Genomic DNA, 20,971 nt, shown 5'->3' on the forward strand with positions numbered 1-20,971 from the left:
ACTAGGGAGGCACTCAGTTAAGTTTAGGCGTTCAGTTGCAAGATGTTTTTTATTTAGTATGTATGTTCACATATTTTGGTGCAATCGTTCAGTTAGCGTGGATAGTGCTCAAAACGGATAATATTCCTAATAGAACCTATGAAAAGCGACAATTTCATCGAATATGTTGCAGTTTATACATACTAAAATAAGACTTCTTTTACAACCTTGCGCATACGTTTTGAGCACAACATTATATGAAGTTATATTTGAATTGAAAAAAGGTATTAAGCAATCAGTTTAATCTGTTCGACTTTAAACCGAACCTTAAAATGCTATACTATTTCAACTGTACACTATCTTATTTTTCTTTTCCTCATCTTTAGATAATGTGGCCTCAGCTAACAATTTTCTGGGGTAATTTTTTCAATCGCTACAATTTGCTTAGTAGAATTTTTCTCGTAACAAACACAAACAACTCACTACTTGGCTTACACTGTACTCTTCTTCTAACTTTTTTTTTATTCCAATTAATTTGTTCTACTCAGACACTTGCTTAATTGCGAAGAGACTCTATACTGCATACAAATTTATAAATTTTTTCACTTCGTATTTAGCTTTTGATAGCATCTAGCTCAAATATCAAAATATGTAAGCACACTCCACTTTACTTTATATTGTAGGAATTTGAATGTGAGAACAGTGAAAGGTCGTTAAATTTTCGTTCGGTAATTCTTACTAAGGCAGGTTAGCATGTTCATTTAACGAGATTTTACTCTAAAGTCCCACCCGGATTAGCCGTCAGCTACGGTCAACGGAATAGTGTGCCACATTGTGAACACATCCATCCAAGTACGCGTAGTAATTATATATATATATATAAACGGTTGTTGGTGTGTTTCATAAATTTGACAGATAAACGATAGAAAGACTGATATATTGTACCTCAAGTGACATTATATTCCTCCGACGTATGTTGATGGCCAATGTGGAACGGGCTACAGACAGTACTCCAGCAAAATACAAGACAAATTGCTGCCCGTTGGGAGCTCAAACTGTCAATATAGACAAACTATCACTTATCACACCAGAACCCACCTGAGTTATTCTGATCAAGCCTGCCAGTTGTCAGTTGCTGTTCCAACAAACCAATGTTGTTCATCCGCAGACTACTAGTGACCGGACGGAGACCCAGCCGTTTCTCACTGGAACCCTTTCCCGCTCCACCGCTCGAGGTAGACGAGGAAAAGGCCGAGGGCACAAGCAAATAGTATAATTCACAGCTTCACATTCCTTCCACTATGTCCTGTGAGACCTCCGCATTCCGGCAATCCAGATCATCATCCTGAATCACTTGACCAACAAATCAGCAACGAACAACGAAAGTCCAACGGAAATTGTGCGTGCGAATGTGTGTGCGTGGCAGTTTCTCGGTACGGTGCTAAACTAGCTTCTGTTGGGACGAAACACGACTTTAGTTAGGATAGGAGACAACTAGCGTCGTTGATGATGTCCTTAGTAGGCTGAAAGCTTTTCTTACATAGGTTTGTTGGCGTTCGAACTGCTTATGCGAATTTTATGCTGCGTTTTGAATTGAATAATTTCTATATTCCGTTGAGAAAAGTAGTCAGTTCGAACGTCAAATGGTATTTTGCATGAACTTGGTTTTTCACTAAGGCGAACATAATAATCCTTTAGTTAAGGTATACCAGGGACACTACGTACTATAAAGCGAACGGGAGTTACCATTATCCAACAACGAAAAAATGATCTATATTGTATTCCAATTGGCTTCAGTATTAACGCAAATCTGTTACTGCATGCAACTACTGTAACAAACGGTACTTATGATTAATTCTATATTAAAAGTTTTAACTTTAACTGTAGTATACGCAAAGATAGATTATTCCACTAACAAATTACTAACCTCCACTTGTAGTAAGTAATTTGTACAAACCAACTAAGTATATTTACCCCCTTAATCGACCTTTCTCAAGTACAGGGACAAACGGCCTTATTGTAACCACGAATAAAGCTAACCGTTTATATCGCTTGTATATTTTCCCGAAACAGGTACAACACATCCGAATTTGTCGATTTTACCATTGTAGCCCGTCGCTTGTCGATGAAATGCTGGTACTTTTTGCTAACTAATTCAATAACCACAACTTCCCATCACTTTTTCCTCTCCGATAGGAAGCTCGTTTCCCTCGCAAAACAAAGCATTCTAGAGAGATTCTATTGTAACAAAAAAAAGTACAATTCAAACACATATTCCATTCATGTAAATCTCCCTCACCGGAATGGGGTACGACGGCACAATTAGATTCACTGTTGCCCAATTAGTTGTACCTAACGGTTATCTAGGAAACATCTAATCTGAAGCCAAACGGAAGTACCCCACGTGTGAGACACTCTAGCCAAATCCACCTATTTGATTCTCATTGTATACAAGTAACGCGAATGTCATACTGTAATTTCATAGCTAATAGATCACCACATATTTGCCAAAATTACTATCCTTCGGACTAGAACTGTTCCATAAGTTAGGCTTAGTACGCGTAAAAATATAACCGTTTAAACAGAGGCTACTAGCGCTTGTAAAGCATGTTATAAAGATTTATCGTTTAAATGCTTATCCCTTTTACCTAATGTTACAAGAAGTTAGCTTCTATTCCAATAAACACAAAGTATTCTTGATAACATTCCTCCCTGGCTGTTGGTTGTACGTACTTCTGTTAGAGAAAGGCTTAGCAGTGGTTTGGCTGTAGTTCATCCTGGCCCGGACAACCGCAGTTGGTGACTTGATATGTGTCCCTTTGTTTTGTTATGATTTATTTTATCGGTAGACGTATGTTTGTTTTATTTTGTTAGCATTGTAAAGTATATTAATGTTTGCATTGGTCAGGAAGGGTAAAACTAAATTCCCTGCGTTTTGAAAATTAACACGAATGATATTAATATACTTTCTGCCTGTTCGGTTGTAGATATTAACTAGTAGCGATAGAACTATGATAGCTTAATGAGGTTTACATATTTATTTACATTCTGTAGTATTCGTTGATGGTTAATAAATGGTTGAAGCTATGCTTTATTTTCTTTATTTTGTTCTGAAAATCAACGCTAATAATTGGTTTACATAATTTACTCACAATATACTACATAGTAAACAACATGTACACATATCAACTGTGATGCACGAGGGGAATTCAACATCAAAAACGGGCTTAATTTTTATGGGTGCGGTCTACTAGTTACATACTATTATAATACAATATATTAACTGAAGCTATTGAACTATTCTAATGATTGATTACAAAAACTTTCTCGTGTATTCTATCGTTTCTGGGTACGTAAATATCTATCTTCGATCCACGTTTTGTCAAATATTTTTTAGGCCATCAAACTTAATGTGCTGAGTGTCGTTTTTTTGTTATATTATTTTCTCTGTAATATAAGATTTTTTTCCCAGTTTTTTACACTGGCGAAAATAACAGCTTAGGGTATCTTTGAAGTTTATTCGATCGTGCCTCAATACTATATTATTAACAATTTTTTTAAGGAACCTATTGATACGACATTCAGCAAATTGTTGGTGTGGTTATCATATAAGGCAAATAAATATACACTGTCCGCACTAAGTCTGGAATAGCTTCATTGTGTATTACAATGCAACACCCAGTTTAAATATAACAGCACCCCCTAAAAAGTTTAGCGTCTCCAGGAATAGGCAGATATCTTGTGTTTCCGACGACATACAAAGTTGCAGTCTTCAGCAGACTTGTTCAGAGTGTTAAGGGCTTCTGGATAGTGGACTGTTTAGAACAGAATTTCACCGTTATGTGACGCTAGTGTGGATGTTTCGTTTTCTTGATTTATCTCGTGATTCAGACTTCTTAGAGAGCTGCGGTCTCTAGCTATGTTCAGAAGGTAGAGGATTTTTTGTAATGGCCAACTTAGTGCAGAGTTCTGCCACTATGTGGCGCTAATGATAATGAAATTCGTCGTCGACCTTAGCTTATCTAACGATTCTAACGTCTTCTGGATGGTAAACAGTTGAGTACAGAATTCTACTGATACGTGGCATTAATGTGCACGCTATACCTTATGTTTTGACCTTCACTTATCTTACGGTTCTGATTTTCTAGAATGTTGCGGGTTTCAGCAAAGTTGTTCAGAAGGAGCTTCTTATTAGTTTTCATACCGAGGAGTTCAAAATTTCCAAAGTTTTGAGAGCAAGTCGCTAGTTTTCTAGACCTGTGGTCAAAAATACCTTCTCTAGTCGATAAAGCGGAAAAACGCTTTGATTTTTCTAAGTAGTAAGATTCTCGTGATAAATTTAATTCAAAACACTCAAATCTAAACGCATACTACGAACAACTTGCAGAAGACCGCAACTTTCAAAGCGGTGAAATTTACGAAATAAAATAAGTTGAAAATACTGAAAAGTTTATGCACACTAGCACCACGTCGTGGCAGAACTTCGGATTAGGCCATTAGTCATTCACCATCGGCCACCGCACAAGATTGGCGAAAGTAATGCTTGGTCGTGCAATGGTTATGTAGTACCAAAACGCCAATTGTGGTTTCAAGCCCCAGGTTTTGCTTAATAGTGTGCTGTAAGCCCAAAATAGCCATTGTAGCATTTTTGACTGCGTAGTCAATTTGGATCGTCCAATACAGCTTACTGTTCAGAATAATATCCAGGTATTTAACTTCTTTACAAGAGGTCAGTAAGCACTTATTCAGTGCAGGAGGAGACAAAGTGTGTTTCCTCCGTTTGGTGAAGGCTACAATAACTTTTTTCAGCGGGATTTATATTCTGCACCTCTTGTGTGCACCAACTCACGGTAATGTCTAGTGCCGTCTGAAGGTGGTAGTCATTGTTGCGTCACATTTTCCGTGAATTATGAGGACTACATCATCGGTATAGCCAAGCTGGGTTAGCTTGCCCAATAGGGCATCGACCACCAGCGACGAAAGCAGGGAAGCGAGGACTCCCCATTGTGGACAGTCTTTTGAGACGGTGATTGAAGCATCTTTCAATGTAGCTGTGATTTCTCTGCTCGAGAGCAATCCAGCTCATTGTAGTGTTATCAACTCTCCTATTCAGGAGAGCTGTATTGAGCGCCTTCAGCGACTTTTTGATAAGAGTCACTATGCCATGAAGAGCAGTCCATTTACCAGGTTGTTAAGCATGCTGATCTTTATGTAGTGGCGGGTTCTTAAGAAACTCATTGTGGATATGGCTATCTGCAATTTTCTCCATTAACTTCATAAATGTAGATGTAATGGGCCTGAAGGTCTTAGGTAGTGTTTTGTATTTTCTTCCTGCTTTCGATATGACCTTCACCTTGACTTTCCGCCAGCTAACTGGAATATAACCCAGGGTAAAACCCCATCTGATTTTTGTATAAAGATGGGTAGAACGCCATCTGGTCTGGTTGTTTGGAAATGCATTGAAACTCTACGGGAACTTTCCCGGCAGAACTCAGTTTTTCTGTTTTGGGTGCCCGTACATTGCGGAGTCGAGGGTAATGAACACGCTGACTACCTATCAAGACAGGGATCAGCTCAGTGGTTTATTGTCCCCTAGCCATTTCTGGGTACGTCCAATTGCGCTATCAAAAGCGAACCACTAACTTGGGAAAGGCTAGAAATAGCATCATAATGGCAACAGTTACTGTGTTGTAGACAAGCTAAACAGTTAATCTCTCCGAACCCTGGAACCGCCAGAAAGTTACTTATTCTAAATCGTAGTGAACTACGGATAATCACGGGACTCCTTACCGGACACTGCCCCACTTTTTATCATTTAAAGAAAATCGGTGTAGTGTTTAACGACACCTGCCGATTCTGTAAATCTAAACCAGAAAGTTCAGAGCATTTGCTTTCCTCTTGCGGAGCGCTTGATTCTTCTAGGTACAACTTCTTAGGATGTTACCTTTTAATAATTCCATACCAATGAGTACGAACAATCCGTAACCTGTGCACAGCAATCGGGGCCCGCCACAAAAGACAATCAGCAAGAATGTCGCAGTGGCACTTCAGTACCCAGTGCCCTTCAGGCATACAAGGAACAAAAAAAAATGCCATCTGGTCCTGGAGGCTTCATAGGTACAAACAAGATTAATGCCAAATTGGTTGAAGCTTCCATGAACATCTATCGAGAGCAGTGTTCGGTTATACATGTGGACCCAGGGAAGTCCATGTTCATAACAACCTGCAGTGATTCCTTAGGTATGACGGTGAGACTACCGTCCTCTTTTTTAACTGCTCTAGACTGTTGGTATGGTCTATGGAACTCGCTTTCTGAAGTCGTGCGGCTTCGGGGATCGGTTGGACGCCCTCGCAGAACTTGTTCCTACAAATTCTTTTAGCCTTGCGTAGCTTAACGTTTTACTTGTTGAGTGACGCTTTGTATTCATCCCAGTTGGATGCGCTTTTAACCCTGTTGAACAATGGCCTGGCCTCACGGTGGAGGTTATTGAGCGTTATATTCCACCAGGGCACGTCGCGACACACACACCTCTCCGTTAGAGGACACCTGGCCATGTAGGTATCAGTGATCCTACACTAGCTTCGATGAGCCACTTTTTGACTTTCTCGGCAATGTTTGTGCTACATTACGAAATTCAGAACTATTTTAGTAAATATGCTACATCTAGAGATTGGCTCATATTACCACGGGTTGGTAAGTGCTTCTTACGTGAAATTTTCTGAAAAACACGATGAAACCATCAAATTTAAAATAAAATTAGCTGCATTTGCCGAAAAATGCAAATTTAGTTTTAAAATACAAAAATAATCTATCTGGCAACACTTCCGGTCAAAAATGATATTTTTTCTGGATTCCTTGGTTTATTTTCTTCAAAATTCACCTATCATTATTTTCCGGGTGTCTTACGTCTATAAATTGTAAAAAAAATAATTACGAAGTTTACAACTTTTTTCGTATAAATGTTATATCTCGATATTGGCTAATATTACCTCGGGATGATAGCTGTTTCTTATGTGAAATTTTCCATGGAACACGATGAAATTATCAAATCTAAAATAAAAATGGCTGCATTTGCCGAAAAATGTCAATTTAGTTTTCAAATACAAAAATTATTTATCTGGTCACACTTCCAGTCAAAACTTATATTTTTTCTGGATTCCTTGGTTTATTTTCTTCAAAAATCATCTATCAGTATTTTTTGGACATCTTACGTCCATGAATTATAAGAAAAAGAAAAAAGAGATTTTGAACAAAAAATGCGTGACTTTGCAATAAACAGGGGGTCCCACAGAGCGAGGGGTATTCCAATCGACACCAAATTTGGGATTTTTCTAAAGTGACAGTAGATGAATAGTTCTCCCAACATTGAACAAAATCTGTGATGGTCGTGTCCAAGTTTGTGTTTTTTCGTGGTCACTTCGTATATATTGACCTCGTTGAAAGTAAGATACGCACCCCTGTTGTTGGTATCCAAGCTGCCCCAAATCGTGTGGTGAGCATTCGCATCGCATCCGATGAGAAACGGCTTATTGACTGCTTTGCAGTACCGCACGAGTGCATAGACCTCGGGAGGCGGAATATCGTCCAGGTCACCGTGGAAGTGAACGGTTGCGATGACCATGGTTTGTTTCCCGTTCGTAGTCAGGACTTCCGCTATTATGGCAACGACGTCACGTTGAATAAATTGTGTAATTGGAGTGTATTTGATTACTCTGCTCAACAGAATTGCAGTCCTAGGTTTAGGCTGCGATACCTCTTGAGTCCGCGAGGTTCCTGGACCAGAGCAACGGTTAGTTGCTCTTTGGTGAATCTTCTGCTAACGACTTTGGAGACCCCTTAGCGTGATGAAGATTCACCAGGTTGCAGCGAAAGCTGCTCATTGCGTGTTGGATCCGTCTGTGGTTGGATTGGAGGATCAAGTACCTGTCAGACGATTGCCATAAGCAGAACTGCTGGTTTGGGTTGCCTTTGTTCTAACACCGGCTAGCTTTGCCTGCTGTAAGCGATGTTCTGCATGTACCTTCCTTCTCGTCGCAACATAAGTTTCCTTCCGAAATATTGGTCATGGATCTGCTCACCCGGCGCATGCGAGCCTTACCTAACATGTAGTTTAGTAAGAAGCGCTGCTCGGTAATTCGGTCGGCGGATTGTTCATCGTTCTCCAGAAGAAGTTCGACGGTTTTCTCTGTCACCTTGCGGTTCCTTACGCGCCACTCCAGTGCAGAGATACCGTCGTTCTTATTCTGGATGAATCGCAGTATCTTCTCGTTTGAAGTGTCCACACTGTTCGAGAAATAACCTGCGATCCGAATCGTATTCGCAGTTGAAAACACGCAGTTGTGCTCCTTCCCAGGGAGATCCCTTGAGTGGCCTTCTTTCATATATGCCGCGTACCTGCGCTTTTGCGTGTTGGAGGGACGCTTTGTTCTCTTCTAACGGAGAGCAGGCGGACTAGAAGGTGCGTCTGCGTTTGTCTCCTTTAGGAAATCGAGGATCATGGATAGGGCGGATGGGCATTCCTGTAGCAAAGCATTATCAAGATTAAACCCTGCTTCCTGCTCCTGATCAAGAAGTGTTCGTCCGACCACTTTCTCTGTTTCCTGTTGACTGTTTTTGCTGAAATTGTTAGAATTTTTTATGTTGTCCATGTGAATCTTACGAGAAGCTAAGGAAATAAAGGTCCGCTCCGTCAGAGCCCCACTTAACGTAAGAAGGGTAGAGGTACAGTGGAGGGTACCCAGTACTCCACTGGCTCCGTTTGCGGCTAGGGCAATTTGATCTGCCTACTGCCTCTAGATATTCATGTAAATAAAGAGGCAGGGCTTGATGCACTAAGGCTTCAACAGAACAAAACAATCCTCGAAGGCGATCAGGCTCGTCATCGCATACTAAGAGAGTTTAAATTCACACCCTTAGTCACCGCAGTATCAGACTGCATGGCGGTTCAGAATAATCTATATATTTATTTATTTCGTCAAACAAAATGCGACTACAATCTCGACATTCTATATAAGGTGATTGAAACGAATCGCCATATCGCCATGAAAATGCTTACTACCTCGCAAGACAAGGATCAGACAGCAGTTCATTGGCCCTGAGCCACCGCACACTGCCCTACTCTCTACCACATAGAGAACATCGGTATTGTCTCATACGATAACTGCCGCTTCTGTAACCTTGCAGTTGAAACGAAAGCTCACCTGCTTTATCAGTGTGAAGCCCTAGCGTTTGCTAGGTAATACTTTTTCGGACGTTACCTTCTAACCCCTATCAGGTATGGAATTCCAATCCCAAAAAGGTTGCTTGTCTCTTTGACTATGCGATACCAAATCGATACACAACATAATCTGTGTACAGCAACCGGGGCCAGCCTCAAAAGATAATCAAGGAGAAGGTCGCAGTGGCTCTCTTAGTCGTAATGTCCTTCAGGAATACAAAAAAAAAAACATTAGCCCACCGAAAGACCATGACTTTTTGAACTACTTTTTTAAAGACCGCAGTTTCCTAAGTAGTTGAATTCATGAGATAAATTTAGTTCAAAACACACAAAACTACATTCACACTAGAGCAACGTAAAGTTAATTTCCATACCAAGCTGTAACCAATTAAAAACCCTTGTCCTGAACGACTTTACCGGTATCCACGAATTTTAACGAAAATTATGTTCAAAATACTCAAAACTATATGCAAACTAACGCCATGTAGCTGCCAAATTTCGAAAAACAAACAAGCTTTGCTGCAGACGGCAAATTTATAAGTGGCTCAATTCACGAAATAAATTGTGTTCAAAATGCCAAAAACTGGTGTGCCAAATTTCAGCTAAATTTCGAAAAAAAATTGCACTTACTAAACGTTGTTGACATCCCGAACAACTTTGCTGGAGACCATAACTCTTTTGGTTGTCAGAATCACGAGATAAAATGACATTAGTCTTCTTACTTGGGTAATGCTTAAATTTTCGGAGTGCTAAAACATTTAAATTTGGTGTTACAATACCCTATGGAGCAATTAAAAACCTATAGCAGGTAGTGTAGATTAAAAATCGATGAAAACAATATACCAAAGCCACTATTGTAGTGGTTTTCACGTGAATTCAGGAAATCATATGTTTTCACGCGGCCTAGGGAATTACGCAGATTTCGGAATTCACGCGTTTTTGCGTTTACTTTTGGATTTTTTAGAAAGTATGTTTTAACGTGTATTTTTCCGTGGAATTCGGAATTCACGCGGTTTTTTAATGTCCAGAATAAAACTAAATCGAAATAGTATGATCCAAAAATTACTTGAATGAATTTTGTGTTATTCTAAAGGCGCTTTTTATTATTTAAGTTTAACTTGTAAAAACATAAGTCAGAGTTTGAACTTAAACTAATTTTCAAAATCCGCAGATGGATAACTTTAGTTATACACCAGAATCGTACAACATTTTCTACTGAATGAAATTATACACTGCTTTCTTCGCTATTTTTAAATACGTATGCTTTTAGTTTCACAATTAGATTGCGTTTGTTAACCTAGTAAATCAATAGCTTCAGTTAATTATAGAAGGGTAGTCTCTTTTGCTATCATATGTAGTTTGACGTCTTTTATTCTTACCTTCTTTCCACGCCAAAACATCTAGTCTTTTCTTGCTCATATATACACCCCGGTAGCCATTCTCCTTAGTGAAACCCTAGGCATCCGTAGTCAGCCAATCACCCGTGTTGCCAGCCAGAGGGCAACTGTTTCCACACATAGTATTCTTCCGTCACTTTCACACAAAACCGATACACTTAACAACAAATAAATACAAAATTTGAAAACATATTTCCCCCTCCGTTTTCTTATTGGCATTCGGGAACTTGAAACACGCCTGTCGTTGCGTCGGCCGTCAATCGGATCGAACCACTTTCGCAGCGAGGCGATCCCAGAAGAAAACTACACCAAATCGCTGCCCGAACGCGACAGATACGGAGCCCGTAGAGGACCAACTCTAATCAAAGCATCGGGAACGCCCAGATCGGCCGGCAGCAATCACAAGTCCAGCAACCCCCAGGCAACCGCCCTTCTGTCATCCAGTTCGACTGACTCCGAAGAGGACGAAGAAGAAGATGAGGACTGTGGTGACGAGCAACACCCCATTTGAGAAATATTCATCTAGGTAGTCGTTACTCCTCCCGCGGTTTTAGCTTCCGCTGCAATCCCCCGCCGCCTATACAAACCTTTGCCTTAGTCGACGTATGTACTTAGATCGAATACACAGATACAGATTGCGACAGACAGCTTCTCCGGCCGATCAACAGCAACAGTCGGGAAGTGGTCTTCGGTGTACTTTTTTCCAAGCGCTTCCTCCCACGGTGAGTTTGGTGGTGGATCGGATAAACGTGGCGATCACTGCGTTCCCACGTCAAAAACCTGCAGCAGTAATCAGTATACTCGGTAAAGTTATTTTTAGGTTATGTACTTTTGAATGTTTCGTTGATTTTACCCAAGCCTCCGTTGGGCTGACCAGAGCCGAGAAGGTTAATCTAATTGTAGATGAATAACCATATACTTATTTATCGAAGTGTAGTGTTTAATATTTTAGGAAGTCACACAGAAAAGTTTTAGAATTGTAAACCTAAATGCGGGAACAATATTTAGAGAAAAAAGTTAAAGCAATTATTGTGATAGGACAAGTATAACCCGTACTTAGAACATTTTTGTTGGAATGCACAAATTTTTTAATACACCAGGAATCCATTTTACGTTTCGTACAAACAGAGCTCGTATTCACAGCTTCACAGCATACTGCGTCAGCTGTGCTTAGAAACGTATTATTTTAGTCATCTCAACAAATTCTAATTTCTGTGCAAATGTTTCCTGGGAATTTAGTAAAAATTATTGACCAATTGTTTAACAGCAAATCAAGTTAGAAGAGTGTTGATATATTTTTGAGACAGAAAATAATACAAAAATTAGAATAGTCTTGTTGCACATTTGAGTTGAGAGGCACCCACCTTGAAAGAGTCATGTGATCCGCTTAGAAGCAAGCTAGCCTTTAGAGGAAGAAGAAACCGTGACAGTCTTGGCATGTTTGTTTGCCTCATTTTCAATATCATTTTTATCGTGTAAAATGCACTGAACTGAAGTAAACATGACTGCAATGCTCCATCGAAAAAAAAAATTAAATTATGCGAATAGAATGTTATTCCATTGGAAACTTAAAATTAAATATTGGCTTGGACGCGCGATTTTAAAAATTCATTAGTGGTGAATAATTTTATTGTAAAGTATTCATTAGCGGCTCATTTTCATATGTGAGAAAAATAGTAAACACCATATATGATCATACTGCTGGCTTTAAGTGTATTTCTCAAAGTACACGTTAGAGGTTTTTAGATCCTACATTTCAGATCTTAGCACCGTCAGTATTTAAAATCATGAAATTTAATCATATTATCCCTAATTGAACTTTCCGACCCTCACTGTGTTTTGTACATGGAAATTAATATCCATTGTTTTTCAAACGTTTCAATTACATCTTGCTCTCTCTTATCGGATTAAAGGTAATTACTGTGAACGTGAGGAACGATTTGATAGTTGTTCAAATTCAAACTACTTTAAGTCATGTTGGTTTCAATGATATCTTAAACGAATAATTCGAGAGAACGGAAATATTTGTAAATATACTATAAAAATGTTAGCTTAAGCATAAGAAAGTTTTGATTGCACTTAGATAATTCTTCAATTTTTACGATTTTTGACGGCCAAAATTAATTCAGTGCCCAATATTCAACGTTCGAATTTTGCCTGACTGCAGCTGGACTGCAACTGAGGCTAATGTAAGATGACAAGAAGGGAAATTAGCCACAGAAAACAAAAAGCATCACAGTTATTAACTTGCAAAAATGTTAGAGTTGCTCTCGTATTCAAATCCAACCTATAATTTCTCATTTCTAAATCTAAAATAAATAACTTAAGGAACAACTGAGATAATCGCCGAAACAAACATATATGATAGTTGCAAAAATCAAAATTTTAGAGAGGTTATAAAACAGAATAGATCTGATATGGAACACATTTCACACGCTGAATTATCTTTTTAATTGAAGGCTAGAAAATGATTATTCTGCCATAATAATACTGGAATTTAGTACATTTATTCTTCCATGGACCTGATTCAATCATCGTGACCTTATTCAAAGAATTTGATTCAATTTTTAAAAACTCATCAACATTTTATTGTCATCAACCAATGACCGACTGAATTCTCAATAAGCGGTAAAATATATTTTGAAACAACAAGTAAAGCTAGACAAATTAACAAAAGATTTTCCATATTTTTCCAAAAGATCAGTTCATGAGATTTTTTGATGGCTTTAATCTGCTTTGTTAGGTAATTTTATTCGAACTTCTAAGCATGGCTGACGCAAATCTAAATTGAAGCATTAAATCTCATGCACTACGTTCGAGTTCGCCAGCCGTTCGTACTTAAATAGGTGTAAATAACACATCAATAGACAGTAACAACAACAACAAAATAGAGAGGAAAAAAACAATAACTACAAGTGCATCATTACGTATGACAGAATTTAGAGCATAAACCGAAAGCCAAACGCATTTATCTATAGCTAGCTATTGACTGTAGTTTATTCGACTGTCGCTGACTTCCTAAAATGGCGTAGTATTTACCTGCTATTCCCAAAGACATTATTAGTTAGAAAAAAAGTGTAGCGAACGTAACGAAATCATTACAGTTACAAATTAACGTACATATAGACCACAGAGCAGAACTTTACGCACTTGTTTCAGTTGATATGCAGGACAACCAGCGGTATTATTATTCAATGAAATAAAAAAAAACATAAATCATAAGTAGCAAAAAGGCAAAAAGGCATCTACCAGAACAATAGACAAAGTACCAGATTACAATCTTTAGCTGTAGAGTTCCATTGTCAGACAGTCACTATTTGGCCCTATAGGATCGTATCACTTTTCAGTAATATTTAAATGAGTTAAAGTATATTTCATTAGCCTAACTAGAACATATTATATATTTTTTATTTAGTAAAAAAATTTAAAAAAAAGTTTTTTGTTTTTGGTTTTGAGTATTTCGCTGGTAAGTATTTCCGTTTTGTTTTCTCCTTTTATGGTGCTGATATTTTTCGCATATTAAACCCAGCTCCAGATAAGCCCATATCGCGGGACAATCTAAAGGCACCTAGTAAAATTGTGCTTTGCACATACATTGACTTTCCTAAATCTGTACAGTCTCTGGTGAACGATGTGACAAAACTGATTCTTCAGGAGGACTTGAAACGAAACCTTATTGTAATACGTCAATCAGCTAAAACCAATTGCTGGAGTGGCTCGAATCGTGGAATCAGCTAGCAACACTTGAGATCGGGAAGATCAGCCAAAATGCAAGAAAAGAAAAAAAACTAAAGCATTGTGTAGACAGTGCATACACTAACTAAAAAAGGATACGATATGAATCGGAACCAACGTGACGGACGGTCATCTGGATGAACAACATCTGCTCCGAAACGACGTCCATTTTTTGTGCAAGCCTTAGGAAGTTGTTAAACAAAGTGAATGAGGTGAATTATAACACGGAAACTGAAAACAAATGCAACTTGAAATCGACTGGTAGTTAATAAGAGAGAAAAATAAGAACCTAACCCACGTAGTTTAAAAATCTAACTATATTTTTTCAACTGCAAAGCGACTAACTGAGTGATTGGACGAATGGTTTGACCACAGATGATGCGTGACGTATTTTTTACAGCGTAGTTTATGACTTATGATCCAATTGGCTATTAAAATATGTAAAACATGTGTATATTCTTCAAACAAAATTCGAAATTCCATTCTTTTACGAGAGATCTCTGACAAAATTCTAACTAAAAAAAAGTTTATGCTGATGTGATTTCTTGATGAGAACAGCAAATGAATACTTTGAACTAAAAAAAAAAAAAAAGATCAAGAACGCAAAGTTAAACCAACATGAGATTATAATTAATTCAAATTGTAAGATACAATAACAGAACAATGTTTGCTATAGATTATTCCTAATAGAAGAAAACTTGTTGCTAAAATTGGGACGATGATGATGCAGAAACAAAAAATGTTTTTAATAAAGCTTTGAAAAGTTTGCAGAGTAAAGTTTTTGCGAATCCGAAACCTTGTATTCGATCCGAACATAACCGAATTTCCGATACCTGCATATGCGATCTGTGATACCGTTGGTCATTTATATTCAGGGCCAGGGTTAGGCTTGTGGGGGAAGCCCTTTTCAATAGTCAATATTTAAATTAAGGAACATGTCATACAGAAATCTAAACTAAAGGAAGGTTATAGAAGGGTTGTGTTAGTTTTGATTAAAATAAAATGTTTTTTTAAGATGTCAGGATTTTTTAGTATCGTTAGTCATTGGAGGTGAATTGTTTTGGGGGACCCCAAAGTGTGGGGGCACGGGGGCCATGGCTGCCCTGCCCCCTTGAAACCACCCCCACCCCCCTTAAATACGGTTATAGTTATATTATTAGAAATTATATCACATTTTACAGTCTATAAGACGAATAATTTCTGTAGTTTGCTATTGCGCTCAGGCGTTCTTTACTGGGTTAACTGGTATTGGTGCTTATTATGGGAGTCACTTCACGGTGGAATCAAAGTGATGTGAATATAGCCCTATTACGGGACTCACGTAAGTGAGAAAAACGCCGCAAAGTGACATCTGCCGTGGAATCTGGGTTGTTATGAGTGTCATATGAGTGAAGTGAAAACGGAAAAAACGACGTTTCACGTGGAATTATTTCACGACCATTTTGAACGGTGAAATGATTTCACGAAAATAGGGAAGTTCAAAATCGATTGATATGTGATCTAGTGATAATATATATATATATATATATATATATATATATATATATATATATATATATATATATATATATATATATATATATATATATATATATATATATATATATATATATATATATATATATATATATATATATATATATATATATATAACAACAAGTAAAGCTAGACAAATTAACAAAAGATTTTCCATATTTTTCCAAAAGATCAGTTCATGAGATTTTTTGATGGCTTTAATCTGCTTTGTTAGGTAATTTTATTCGAACTTCTAAGCATGGCTGACGCAAATCTAAATTGAAGCATTAAATCTCATGCACTACGTTCGAGTTCGCCAGCCGTTCGTACTTAAATAGGTGTAAATAACACATCAATAGACAGTAACAACAACAACAAAATAGAGAGGAAAAAAACAATAACTACAAGTGCATCATTACGTATGACAGAATTTAGAGCATAAACCGAAAGCCAAACGCATTTATCTATAGCTAGCTATTGACTGTAGTTTATTCGACTGTCGCTGACTTCCTAAAATGGCGTAGTATTTACCTGCTATTCCCAAAGACATTATTAGTTAGAAAAAAAGTGTAGCGAACGTAACGAAATCATTACAGTTACAAATTAACGTACATATAGACCACAGAGCAGAACTTTACGCACTTGTTTCAGTTGATATGCAGGACAACCAGCGGTATTATTATTCAATGAAATAAAAAAAAACATAAATCATAAGTAGCAAAAAGGCAAAAAGGCATCTACCAGAACAATAGACAAAGTACCAGATTACAATCTTTAGCTGTAGAGTTCCATTGTCAGACAGTCACTATTTGGCCCTATAGGATCGTATCACTTTTCAGTAATATTTAAATGAGTTAAAGTATATTTCATTAGCCTAACTAGAACATATTATATATTTTTTATTTAGTAAAAAAATTTAAAAAAAAGTTTTTTGTTTTTGGTTTTGAGTATATCGCTGGTAAGTATTTCCGTTTTGTTTTCTCCTTTTATGGTGCTGATATTTTTCGCATATTAAACCCAGCTCCAGATAAGCCCATATCGCGGGACAATCTAAAGGCACCTAGTAAAATTGTGCTTTGCACATACATTGACTTTCCTAAATCTGTACAGTCTCTGGTGAACGATGTGACAAAACTGATTCTTCAGGAGGACTTGAAACGAAACCTTATTGTAATACGTCAATCAGCTAAAACCAATTGCTGGAGTGGCTCGAATCGTGGAATCAGCTAGCAACACTTGAGATCGGGAAGATCAGCCAAAATGCAAGAAAAGAAAAAAAACTAAAGCATTGTGTAGACAGTGCATACACTAACTAAAAAAGGATACGATATGAATCGGAACCAACGTGACGGACGGTCATCTGGATGAACAACATCTGCTCCGAAACGACGTCCATTTTTTGTGCAAGCCTTAGGAAGTTGTAAAACAAAGTGAATGAGGTGAATTATAACACGGAAACTGAAAACAAATGCAACTTGAAATCGACTGGTAGTTAATAAGAGAGAAAAATAAGAACCTAACCCACGTAGTTTAAAAATCTAACTATATTTTTTCAACTGCAAAGCGACTAACTGAGTGATTGGACGAATGGTTTGACCACAGATGATGCGTGACGTATTTTTTACAGCGTAGTTTATGACTTATGATCCAATTGGCTATTAAAATATGTAAAACATGTGTATATTCTTCAAACAAAATTCGAAATTCCATTCTTTTACGAGAGATCTCTGACAAAATTCTAACTAAAAAAAAGTTTATGCTGATGTGATTTCTTGATGAGAACAGCAAATGAATACTTTGAACTAAAAAAAAAAAAAAAGATCAAGAACGCAAAGTTAAACCAACATGAGATTATAATTAATTCAAATTGTAAGATACAATAACAGAACAATGTTTGCTATAGATTATTCCTAATAGAAGAAAACTTGTTGCTAAAATTGGGACGATGATGATGCAGAAACAAAAAATGTTTTTAATAAAGCTTTGAAAAGTTTGCAGAGTAAAGTTTTTGCGAATCCGAAACCTTGTATTCGATCCGAACATAACCGAATTTCCGATACCTGCATATGCGATCTGTGATACCGTTGGTCATTTATATTCAGGGCCAGGGTTAGGCTTGTGGGGGAAGCCCTTTTCAATAGTCAATATTTAAATTAAGGAACATGTCATACAGAAATCTAAACTAAAGGAAGGTTATCGAAGGGTTGTGTTAGTTTTGATTAAAATAAAATGTTTTTTTTAAGATGTCAGGATTTTTTAGTATCGTTAGTCATTGGAGGTGAATTGTTTTGGGGGACCCCAAAGTGTGGGGGCACGGGGGCCATGGCTGCCCTGCCCCCTTGAAACCACCCCCACCCCCCTTAAATCCGGTTATGGTTATATTATTAGAAATCATATCACATTTTACAGTCTATAAGACGAATAATTTCTGTAGTTTGCTATTGCGCTCAGGCGTTCTTTACTGGGTTAACTGGTATTGGTGCTTATTATGGGAGTCACTTCACGGTGGAATCAAAGTGATGTGAATATAGCCCTATTACGGGACTCACGTAAGTGAGAAAAACGCCGCAAAGTGACATCTGCCGTGGAATCTGGGTTGTTATGAGTGTCATATGAGTGAAGTGAAAACGGAAAAAACGACGTTTCACGTGGAATTATTTCACGACCATTTTGAACGGTGAAATGATTTCACGAAAATAGGGAAGTTCAAAATCGATTGATATGTGATCTAGTGATAATATATATATATATATATATATATATATATATATATATATATATATATATATATATATATATATATATATATATATATATATATATATATATATATATATATATATATATATATATATATATATATATATATATATATATATATATATATATATATATATATATATATATATATATATATATATATATATATATATATATATATATATATATATATATATATATATATATATATGGGATTTATTTTCCAGTAACATGGCGAATCTTTTTTTTTTCTTGAAAAAAATCGATTCCCTGGGACTTGCAGATTTTGGAGCTGCGGTCTAGGGAAAAATTTACCTTCAAATTTTTTAGCGGTAGGGCTCAAAACTTTCTTCTTATCGAAAAATGCCTTCATACAAAATTTCAGCTTAATCGACTTTCCGGGTCTAGAAATGTTTGAGCTGGGAAACTCTCACATTCCACTTGTCCTATTCTCAATTTCACTTCACTGGCAATCTCATTTCACGGAGGTAATTTTTGTCACTTCACTTGAGGTGGAATCGGGAATAGGTCTCAAAATGTGAAGTAAGCGTGAGAGTGAAATATATTTCGCCGTGAAGTGACTCCCGTAATAAGCACCATTATGTATAAATGTAGAGTCTTCGACAAACATTTACATACTCCAATTTACTTTACTTACTTTTATGACGAAAGATCCGAGCAGTGGCGTAGCTATGGTTTGGTGGGCCTGGTGCGGTCACAAAAATGTGGGCCCCCAATGAAAATGACTGGGAAGTTTTTTCTTCCGTAAAAGGAATTGAGACAATCAAAAACTTAGATTTTTCTACTTATTTATTCCGATGTCCGCAAAATCAATAATTAGGTATTTAGATACTCACTTTTCGAGCCGTTTGGTTGGCAAAATCAGTAATTACAGATTCAAAATCTATGGAATCAGTGATTTCACGTTCGATTGATAAAATGGCAAGGTTTGCTAATCTCAAGTTACTCATCGTTGACCTCAAATAGTTCTTGAATTTTGTAATATTTTTTAAAATATAAAGTCGTTTTTGTAATATAAATTGATGATTATGCTTCCTGAAACGACGGAAAGTATCAATATATTACACTGTATTTTATGGCTGAAGGCTCAAAAATATGAAGCAATTACATATTCATATTACAGGAAATATTTACCGAAACGCATGCTTTCTTTAAACGAAACAAACAAATCCAAGTAATTGCAACTATTGCAGGTGAGAAATTTTCTCGGCATGTTCTTAATACTATTACTATTAAACAGAACATTATTTTGCTGCTTCATTACATTAAATTTCATTTCATTGAATTCATGACATTTAATTTCAAAAACAACACAAATATATAGTCACCCACTCACCCGCATACGTCGTCAGCGCTCACCCTCTGCACTAGCTGTAACGTGTAATATACGTAGCAAAGAGAAGCAGAGTACAAGAAGGCGGAGATGCCGGAGCAAAAAAGTAAGCAAAATGATTCGGGGCTACACCGTGCGCTCTATGTAACTTTAGAAAAACACCAACGAAGAGATTTTCGCTTTGTGGTGGTATTCTTCATTCTTCGCGTGCCGAATCATCGACCGAAGCACCCCGCTCAAGTGCGTGATACCTAGCAAGCTCTTGCTGCTCAATTTTTGTTCCGCTTCTAGTGCGGTGCGTGCTTTACCAAGTCTGGTTTTCAGGATTGCAAAAAATCGCTCCTTCGTTGCGTGTTTCCACGTTGCATCGAATGTTTTCTGCGATCGCAAAACATTCAACTTCGGCATCAGTCGAATCACGAATCATGGTAAAAATAAACATCGGTATCATGTATAATTTGTCCGTGTGGATCATCAGGGCCGGCGTCACATTATTTTTCCGAATGGGTAGTAAGGAATAGGGAAGGTTCATGGGTGACAAAGGCGTAGCCGGGGAGGGGTGACCTTCTGGTACCTGAACAGAATTTTACGAAAAGTCGACAGTTCATCAACAATAGTGTGCCAATGGGATGTTTAAGAGAAATTAGATTTTCGAATTTCGTTCAGTAGTCATGTTTCCCATTAATTTCCCATAGAAGGCAATTATATAGGCTCATTTGCAAAAGTAATTCCACGCCTTTGCGAGTGGCTTTCCGAAAGTTTACCGGAGCATTCCCCATGTTGGACATGCGTGTAGGCATGTTTTTGAGTTCTTTCTTCGTTCTATCTATCAATTCATCCTCAATTTTCACATCAAGATTGTTGAAGTAGGTCTCACGCTTCTGGCTTGTCCAGAAACTCTGGATGAGATGCAGCTGGGAAACGTTGGGTGGGTTGGCCGACCTATCTCCGCTCTATCTCCTCCAACGATTGCTTCGAGTAGTGTATTTCTTGATAAACGACGCAACTACCGG

The 20,971-nt window shown here is 37.5% G+C and overlaps 1 protein-coding gene across 27 annotated transcripts in view; it reads left to right on the forward strand.

The window, feature by feature from the left end:
• Positions 1 to 15,095, forward strand: part of LOC129732294 (sodium/hydrogen exchanger 3) — a 92,155-nt gene extending 77,060 nt beyond the window's left edge. For 17 of the 27 annotated variants that reach the window (XM_055693048.1, XM_055693054.1, XM_055693057.1 and 14 more), the window contains 2 exons: positions 2,053 to 2,115; positions 10,877 to 15,095. In XM_055693048.1, the coding sequence (XP_055549023.1) occupies positions 2,053 to 2,115; positions 10,877 to 11,105 (292 nt within the window). In that variant the 3' untranslated portion in view covers positions 11,106 to 15,095. Of the gene's footprint in view, positions 1 to 365; positions 397 to 1,147; positions 2,567 to 10,876 lie in introns of those variants that run through there. The other 10 variants (XM_055693062.1, XM_055693072.1, XM_055693071.1 and 7 more) reach the window with 7 other exon arrangements.
• The last annotated feature ends 5,876 nt before the right edge of the window (positions 15,096 to 20,971 follow it).

Source organism: Wyeomyia smithii, chromosome 3 (assembly GCF_029784165.1).
Source record: "Wyeomyia smithii strain HCP4-BCI-WySm-NY-G18 chromosome 3, ASM2978416v1, whole genome shotgun sequence".
NCBI lineage: Eukaryota > Metazoa > Arthropoda > Insecta > Diptera > Culicidae > Wyeomyia > Wyeomyia smithii.